The sequence below is a fragment of the Gigantopelta aegis genome, chromosome 4 (genome assembly GCF_016097555.1).
Source record: "Gigantopelta aegis isolate Gae_Host chromosome 4, Gae_host_genome, whole genome shotgun sequence".
NCBI lineage: Eukaryota > Metazoa > Mollusca > Gastropoda > Neomphalida > Peltospiridae > Gigantopelta > Gigantopelta aegis.
In genome coordinates this window covers 104999226-105009225 of record NC_054702.1, presented here as the reverse complement: position 1 = coordinate 105009225, position 10000 = coordinate 104999226, and the positions used below count along the sequence as shown (strand labels likewise).

The following is a 10000-nucleotide window of genomic DNA, read 5'->3' as shown; positions in this document are numbered from 1 at the left end:
TTTTTTCAATTATCCAAAAGCAAGGTAAATTTTTTATTTGATGTAAAAGAACCAGTTTACATATTTCAACCAATGAACAAAAATATAAAAAAATCTTTCATACATCTCTTGTTTTTAGTAATAAGAAGCTATTTTTCTTTAAACAGAAATAAGCTATTTTTCTTTAAACAGAAATAACCTTTTGACAGTTTCAGTTACTAAATTAATACAAAGAAAGATCAACAAACAGAAAATAACAGTTCATATATAATTGGTCATTTTAAATATAACATACTGTTGTTAACTTCTCAAGAGCTGCAAATCGTTCTTCTTGGGTAGCAGCAGATTTTTCAAAGGCTTCATGTTTCTTTATTAAGTTTTCTACAGCATCCAGAGTTTCCTACAAACAAAAAACAGTTTCGTCAATAAATTTATATATACTACATTTACACAAATAAAAAGTTAATAAATAAGTTTGTTTTGTTTAATGACACCACTACAGTATATTGATTTATTAATCATCGGCTTATGGATGTTAAACATTTGGTAATTTTTACATACAGTAATAGAACAAACCTGCTAGATTTTTCCATTAGTAGCCAGGAATATTTTATATGCACCATCCTAGAAAGGATAGCCCATACCATGGCCTTTGATATACCAGTCTTGGTACACTAACTGGAACAAGAAATAGCTTACACAAATAAAAAGTATAAATTTGTTTTGACAAATTACTTTTAAGAACATCAGTTTATAACAAAATAAGTTTTTATGGCAGTTTAATTTGCACAAGTCTGGCTGAATATTTTAGTAAAATGTACTTGCTTAGTGAAGTAAGCCACTTACTCCCAAGTCCATGTTCTGTAGATAAGGCTCCTGGGCAATTAGCCAAGCCTCTGCGACTGCAGCATCTCGTGCAAACTGGTACACCTCCAAAACTGAAAATCACCAGCAACACCATAATATTGCATACCGTATTTGACCGGAAATAAGCCCAGGGGGCCAAGACAACTCATTGTGAGCTTGGCATGGGGTGGGCTTATTCCCAGACAAGGGGCCAGTTTTGTTGAAATTTTTTTTAATAATAATAATTAAAATAAATAACAATATTTAAATGAACTAGGAAAAAAACCAAAAAACGTTCAGTAGCACATCTATTAATTAGTGTTCCATTTGTTATTAATAAATAATAATTGTTTATTAATTAAATTGGGTTTTTTTTTTACTAGTATCTAATTATCAGAAACACACCTTCTATGTTACAATTACTTACCAGTGCTGTTTATTTACATCCAAAATTTAATGCTGAGAAGACTTAAAACAACAGCAATTAACAACAAACTCAATAGCCTATACACACGTTGCTGACACGGGCAGCTAGCTTACACTGCAAAGAATTGTCAATCTAAGGTCATTGTTCTTAGCCAATCAGAATACAGTATTTGCTTAATTAGCATTAACTGCGGACCCAGTGTGGTGGTAAAAATAGACACTGGTTTTTAGTTCATACTTGGCTTGGATACTTCAGAGAAATACTGCAGGCATGAAATTGAAAACAATGTTACACACTGTTATTGTTAGACTGCTAAATCTCACTGGTGGTAAAATATTGTGTTACATTTGTGTTTAATTATCTGCAGGAGGTATGACCTTTTAAATGAACTTTGAGCAAACTTGCAATTTCATGTTATTTATAAGGTGACGAAGTTGGGGGTGGGCTTATTTACGAATGAGGGCCTAATTTCTTAAATGCTATCAAAACGGAGGTGGGCTTATTCAAAGACATGGGCTTATTTCCGGTCAAATACGGTATATTGTACAGTAATTCATTTTAAATCATAAAAAAACTAAAGATATAAATTATAAGTGTTTTTTATGTTAAATTACTAAATTACAAATAATTACAAATTAATATGCACATCCCTGATGGAAAGGATATTTCCAGTGTGTACAGATTCTTATGTTATTTATTTAGTTTTTTTACTGAAGTTTCATCGTAAAACGCGATAAACACCATATTAAAAACCATTGTGCGAACACCTCTCAGACACTGTTCACATGTAGACAAACACAAGTTCAGTTTTCCGCAAAACGCGATACGATTGTCCGAGGATATATCACAGATTGCAGAGAAACTGGCGTACTGTTTATGGTGGTTTGGAATAAAATGTTTTTAGGATTGTATAGTGGTGTTTATCGCGTTTTGCGATTAAACTCTTCATATATTTGAGCAAATGGTTAAGTCAAATATTTTATATAAAGTTCAACTATGAATATTAACCCATGAATGTTAAAGGACACAAATCAACTCATGGAAAGGTAGCTCCAGAAGTGGATGGATGAACTAAGGAAACTATCCAGTGTCGAATGAGAAGCTGATTCAATCATTTAGAAGTCTATGCACTTACTGAGCTGCAGGTGGTCCCATCTACCACTCCACTGGTCTGTCATATCGAGTCGCTGTAAAGTCAGCTGTATGAGCTTCTCACGTACCTAGTGAAAATAAACAATATCAAAATCACTCATTATGTCAACTAACTTTTAAAAAATACACAACAATCTTATGCTTTTACAGACCGTACCATTTTAGGGGAGCCATCACTCCTGTTCCCGATCACTACCTTAAGTGTAGTTCAAGGAGAGTAAGTATGTTAATTTATATGCTATCAATATGGTAATATTTTAAATGGCTCCCCATAATCTAAGTTACGGGAGGATTTAATCACTCCCCTCTGCTATAAACAGATCTCTATTTTTGAGCATATTTAAAAATGTAAGATATCAAAAAACGCTTCTTTGGGACGCAACTCTTTAAAATGAACTAAAATAATTAAGCATATAGTTAAAGCCACACACCCTAGTTCCATCCAGCGAAAATAAATTATAATTTGGTTAATCTACAAACCTGTAACACACTTAGATCACGTTTTTATCAAATGGAGTGAAAAAGCAGGTTTTATATCGATAAATACCATGGGAATCCCCATGTCCCAATTGCTTGAAATAATTTTGAAAGTTAGTATTCTGATGTCACCGGTAGAAGCACAACAATGCCTACTCACGACAAATTTCACAGACTTGGGGTGCGTTCGTTTCACCTCTCCTGGACATGTTCCAACTGTTCTGTCCTGGTTGTATCCCCTATCCAGATATCGTAAGACTTAGCAAAATTATTGGTTTTAAGGGTTTGTAACGTTTTGTATTGAGACACTTACTTGTCCGAACTTTATTTTTACTGAAAATGTTCACGATCTGTGAAGAAAAATCTCACAAATAAACAACAACAAATCGGATGTTGATTGCGCGAACCGTGCACGAGAAAACAAACCGAACCAAAATGATAACGGTCACGTGATATACCAACGTCTGTGACATTAAAAATAGATTGGACCTCGCTTGCTTAACGTTTTTTTTTTGACAACACGTTTTGTGAAAAAATGCATTTCGTGGTTTTACAAACATCAGGATTACCAAAAAGCACTTCAGGTGAATGGAAATGTGTATTCTAAATAATAAAATGTAAGTCAAGTGCAATTTTATTTGTGAAAAATGGGGTTTAATAGCGAAAAACAACGCCGTAATGGTTAACAAATAAACGTAACTAGGGTGTGTCCCTTTAATAATGTTAAATGTCAATAATGACACGACATACCTCCTCTGAACGGTAATGTTTGCGAGCTAGTATATCTTTTCCTAGATTGATACAAATTGTGAAATTTTCCTCTCTGGCATCAATTTCTGCCTTCAAACTCTGGTGATTATTCATCAACAGCTCAACACCAGACACGTCTCTGTGAAAAAAAAGAAAGAAAAAAAGCTTCACTAAAATATGCATCATTACATACTATAAACAGGTACTAAAAAACCCACTCCTGAAATTTCTATCATTACTTGTAGTTTTAAACAGATTGTAAAGTGCAAGTCTGTAACCAGGACATATCCCATACTAACAGGTTCATCAAAAATGAATCGGAGATTCTTGATAATTTAAAAAAATTAAATTACTATAAAAAAGGAAATAAGAAAAATGGTTCAGGTTCTATGCATATAAAACAAAGACTAGATTTAAGGTGGTACTCAAGTATCACCGACATAAATAGCATGAGGTCAAGTCTGGACATTTTCCTAAAGTTTAGAGTCAAGATTTGAGTTTAGGTTCAGGTCACGTCACATACAGTACCTTGGTTTTTCTTGAGTGTTCATCTGCCGCGTGATGTCATCCATCCAGAGCATGAGGTCACGAGCCATCTGCATGAAGCGGTAGAGGTCGCTGGCATCAGCCAGTTTAACGCGGCGCGTCTCCACCAGGATGTGCAGATTGCGCCAGGCGTTGACCACCTCCGCCTCATGGCCTTGAATATCCTGCATCAAGTTACCTGCATAAGCAGCCTGAAGGCGGACAGACTCGGCTTGGATCGCTTCAACCTGGAAAAATATTGCAACAAAACATTGATTTTAGGGCTCACCATTGCACATTGCTGAAATTAGCCAATTGCTAATTTTTATTAATATGATAATTTTATTATGATAATTTTTTTTAAATAAAGAAAAAAATGAAGGAACAGTTAGTTGATTACAGTAAAGAAATAAAACATACTTGGTGACCAAGGGTTACAAGATCATTTTCAAAGTTTGCATGTTTCCTCTGCAGAGCTGCAACACTTTGGGCATCTCGACCAAACTCCTCAGGAATAGAGTTCTTCTTTTCCTATGACAGAAAATATAATCATCAAAAAAAAGAGAAAATGAACCGACATAAATGCATTAAACATACAAATGTTATTTGTGATCAGTTTGGTCATACTCAACTCAAGTAAATTCAAGTGCTTACTGAACCAGTAACTAAAACTAATTACAAATTAACATTAAACTTTCATCAGTTACGTGTGTGTGTGTGTGTTATCACGTAAAATGAACTTTCATTTCTTAATTACTAATAAAAAATGGGGAAATCATAACAACTATTGAAAGTTTAAGCTATAATGATGATGTAAAAGGAATATAAAAATATGAGTGCTAATCTGACTTACGAATATTCTCTCAATAGTGTCTTTACAGTCATGGTAAAATTTGTGCAGCTCCCAGGAGGCCTGCAGAGCCTGTGTGCGTGTGTCTATCAACTCGAGCAAGTCCGTCCATGCCTCGTTAACAGTGTCTTTATATTCGGCTACACTAGGTGCATCGGTATGGTCCAGAGCTATCAGGTTATCACAGATTTCATTGGCCAACGCCACACGCTCTTGACCGGCATTCTCAGTTTCACGGGCAAACTCCTTGAAACGTTCCTTCAAAAGCTAGAATGAAAAAATAGCAAGTTCAAAATTAGAAATATAGCTACATTTTCTATCACACACATTATAATAAAGGTTAGCTAAAAAAAAATCTATTAAAACAAAAGTAAGCTGTCTTATTACAAGAATTTCAAGGAATTAGATGTCTTACTTGCCATAAACTGATTCAGTGAATAAACAATTTATATTGTAGCATTCAGGATTAATTTAGTTCTTTAAAAAAAAAAAAAAATACATTTTTTAAATTATCTTCCTTTTTTTTAATTTAAAGGGACTGTCCTGAGTTTACTTTCATTTTAAGATGTTTTCAACTAACAGAGCCTTTTTGGGTGACTAAAATTACCTATTAAATATTTGTGATGCAGAAGACACTGCTATAGTTTCCTTAAAAAAAAAGTGTACATTGGAGTGCACCTGAAGTACACATTGATTTATTAATGATCGATATAGTCTCTTAGTCACTGATCAAGGAAAGGAAAGAAGGAAATGCTTTTATTTAACGACACACTCAACACAATTTATTTACGGTTATATGGCATCGGATAATCATTGATCAAGTATAATTTTGAATTGATATTGATGAATAAAACAATTTGGTCAATGGTAAATATTAAATGAGTCTGCCATTCCAAAGGAAACTTACTGTAACATGTTCGAAGTCTTGTCCAGGCTCATTGGAGCCAGCGACGATAGCTTTCTCTTGAATCCACAACAGCAAGTTATCAATTTCACGCTGGAGTGTGAACAGTTTTAGCCCCTCTTCAATTTTACCTCGTCTCTCGTTAGCCAAATCTTTAAGGCCTGCATACAACTTGTCCACCTGTGACTGACGGACGTTGATAAGGTCACTGAAAACAGACAGTTTTGGTAAATAAACACTAAAAAACATCACATACTTCAAACACCTGTATTCAGCATATGCAGAATTAGTTTTCAAATTCAATGGGAGTCATCACTTGTTTTTCTAAGTCACAGAATAATGGGTGCAAATCAATATGCCTTATAATGGGTGTACAAAAACAAAACACACAGATATTTTTAACCTTTTAACAATACAGTCGAATCCACTTTACTGCATATCGATTTCTAGCATAAATCGGTTATTTGCATATAATTTGGCTTCACAGAACCAAATAACATTAAATCAATACAAATTATGTCACATAATTGAACAGCTTTATAATGAAAAACATCGGTTAATTGCATACGAAAACCAAAAAATTCTAGAAAATTCCATTATAAAATGTTCTACAAACCTTTAATATTTTACCAGAAACAATAAAAACTAATATTAAAAGAAAAAAAAGTAAAAGTGGTTACTAAAACTGGCGATGTACAATGTTGACATCTCGCGCAACAAGACTCATCCTAGTGCTTATAGCAATGTGTTCAAGTGTTTATTGCAGTAATCCTGGGACCATTATTGCATCATTTAGGTCTTGATGGCAGGATTTCAGTGTAATTTGTCCTTTGTTACAAAATTACTTAAAACAATACTGAAAAAGGAACTACGTTGACAGAACACAAAAACCTCACTGAAGCTGTGGAATAGTCCAATGTTATGTTTATGTGCGCATGCGTTAGCTTAAAGCCTTTGATAACACTGAAAGATAGACTTGGCCAAGGCAATTGTGTCCTAGATTAAATTTAATAAAGATAATTAAATATGATTAGTTTTTACTGTATTTTGTATGTCACATTTGAACCACCGTATTTTAAGTTAACATTAATTATCACTGCTATTTATTTATGTTAAAACAATAATAAAAAACCCTTATAGAAACTGCAACTAACCGCATCACTGGCATTGTTTTCAACAGAGAAACATGTCTGAGGTAAAATGTTCACAACTATGAACTAATCCATTTGTCCATGCCTTCTCAGTGTATTACTAGTTGTCAATTAATTCATTGTTACAGCCACTCAATAGTTTACAGTCAGTCTATATGATAGCAGGTGGCTTGCTCCATGAAAGAAATAAACATAATTTTTGTTTGTTACTTGGGAAGGCTACATCAAAGCAACTGCCAGCCAGAGTGAAATTGACAAGTGTTACAATGTTTTAATCTGTTACACTGCATTGAGGGGGGTACTTTGATTTCAAGTTATTACATTTGAGTTGTTTATATTTTTCTTTCAAGAGGTTTGATCCTTTGTGAACTTACAGCAGACTTGCAGATAAAAATATTTTTAACTCATTATAAATTATTTTTACAACATTCATATTGGATCTGTTTCTAGAATAAGATGCTTACAGGCCTATAGGTATGACATCTGGAGTAGGGAAGGCACCGTCTAGTTTTTTTTTGGGGGGGGGGGGGGGAAGGGACAAGCCAGATTTTAATCTATATAGAATAGGAAAACCCCCACATACATTTGGGGGGAGGGGCGGGCACAGGTCTGGCTTACATCGTGTTAATAATTTTATTCATTATTAAATATTTTAAATTTTCTAATTAATAGACTTCTTTCTCATTCCACTGCGCATGTGCCCGTTGCGGAGTTACTCGAGGACGCAAACCGCGAGATTTTGCGAGATCTCGCCAAAATAGACCTATCTGCAAATTGGGGGGACAAAAGCAATGGGAGGCCACGACCATTGTTCAATTATTAACTGTTCCAATCGCATATGTCCGGGAAATTCATTATCCTTCCATCGATAGAAAACGATTTTAATGTTACTCTAAGTACGAGGGTTTGTTTGGCACATTTTGTAGGAGGGAAGCCAGTGAACGCATAAGGGACCAAAACCTTACCGGTTCTGTACAGGACGTTCCTACACAGGGCGGTCTAGTATACTTCGATATGGTGGAAAACACATTAACAGTAAAGAAAATAAATATATATTTTGTATATAAAGAAAATATATGTACATTTCGGATTATACTCAATAAAATATATAACGTGTGTGTGTGTAAATATATAAAAAATATATGTAGTCAGGACAGCTCTGTACAGAACGTTCCTATACAGGGCAGTCTAGTATTCTCTACTTAGATATGGTAGTAAACAGTAAATAAAATAAAATAAATATATATTTTGTATATACAGAAAATATATGTATATTTCGGACAATACTCAATAGAATATATATATATACTACTCAAAAGAATTTATGGGTCAAAAATGTATAACCAAATAAGTTTCAGAGTGTATTAGATTGATGAGGTAAACTACACCAAAAATTTAATTTATTGTTCCATATTTACAAAAAAACACAAATAAACGTCACTGTATACAAGAAAGTCACATGACATGCTGTCAAAGTTGAAGGTTGTCAAACATGGATTTTACACATTAGAACATTCGTTTAATAGTGTGTGAATCCACCCCTGGCGCGAATACACTCGACACATCGTTGCCTCATGCTGTTGATCAGACGTCTGAAGAACTCTTGGGGAATGGCCTGCCACTCTGCCATAAGAAGTTGACCCAGATCATGAAGGTTGGCCGGAGGGGCATGGTTATCCCGAACTCTCCTACCTAATTCGTCCCAGGCGTTCTCTATTGGGGCCAAGTCAGGCGAATATGCTGGCCAATCCATCCTGGCGATACCTTGTTGTCTGAGAAAGTCCGTTACCACCCTGGCGCGGTGGGGTCTGGCATTGTCATCCTGCAGAACTGCCCCGCCGCCAATCTGCTGAAGGCCTGGGAGAACCAACGGCCGGATAATCTCATTCAGATAGCGGATTCCATTCAGATTGCCATCCACCACATAGAGGGGGGTCCTGTGGTGGATAGAGATGCCGCCCCACACCATGACGCTGCCACCACCGAACCGGTGACGTTGTCCAACGTTAACGTCAGCGAAGCGCTCCCCAGGACGTCTGTAGACACGAACCCGATCGTCGTTGAACTGGAGACTAAACCTGGACTCATCAGTGAACATCACTCGACCCCACTGAACACGTTGCCACCGCAGATGAAGTGTGCACCAGTGACGTCTGGCCGTTCTGTGACGTGGTAGGAGTGGTGGTCGAACAGCCTGGCGACGGCAGCGTAGATTATTGGCTCTCAGACGATTGCGTATGGTTTGATCAGACACTCGAGTTCCAGTCGCAGTCCGCAGATTGTCACGTAATCGGCGTGCAGTGTTTGTGCGTTGACGTAGAGCCATATTGGTGATGTAGCGGTCCTCTCTATTTGTAGTGCTTCGGGGTCTTCCCGAATGTGGACGATTTCGAACAGAATTCATTGCTTGGTACCGTTGCCACAGTCGGCCAACGACACTCTTACTGACACCAAGTCTCAGAGCAACATTTCTTTGCGTATTGCCATCCTGAAGGCAAGCAATAGCCCTTCTTCGATAGTCAGTTGACGTCGTACCATTGTCGAATTTGGAGTGTGCACCGTACACGAACGCAAGCTCCAATTATACGGAAATTCAGCATTGGGAACATGGAATACACATGCAAAGCGTGCAAATGAAGCGCTTTGTGAAAAAGCAAGTTATGGGCACTTAGCAGACCTTTCGCTTTCGCCCTAATTTACGTGCAAATGTAAGCATGTTTTCGCCATTAGAACTAGTCGACAGTGTCAATGACAGTGGATTTTAATTCATTTATGGGTTGCTTAGACCCACTTTCGTCAAAATGGAACAATACCATGCGTGACATTATGGTCTAGCTAATATAATTGACATTCAGAAAATAATGTCGAAAATATCGTCTGACCCTTAAATTCTTTTGAGTAGTATATATATATACATGTATATATATATATATATATAT

The 10000-nt window shown here is 36.0% G+C and overlaps 1 protein-coding gene across 8 annotated transcripts in view; it reads right to left on the bottom strand.

Moving 5' to 3' along the window:
• LOC121371658 (spectrin beta chain-like) overlaps window positions 1-10000 on the bottom strand; it is a 93544-nt gene that overhangs the window by 18083 nt on the left and 65461 nt on the right. For all 8 annotated transcript variants that reach the window (XM_041497709.1, XM_041497710.1, XM_041497715.1 and 5 more), the window contains 8 exons: window positions 5914-6118; window positions 5010-5273; window positions 4577-4687; window positions 4160-4404; window positions 3632-3770; window positions 2388-2472; window positions 826-917; window positions 275-379 (listed from right to left, as the gene is read on the bottom strand). In XM_041497709.1, the coding sequence (XP_041353643.1) occupies window positions 275-379; window positions 826-917; window positions 2388-2472; window positions 3632-3770; window positions 4160-4404; window positions 4577-4687; window positions 5010-5273; window positions 5914-6118 (1246 nt within the window). The remainder of the gene's footprint in view (window positions 1-274; window positions 380-825; window positions 918-2387; window positions 2473-3631; window positions 3771-4159; window positions 4405-4576; window positions 4688-5009; window positions 5274-5913; window positions 6119-10000) is intronic.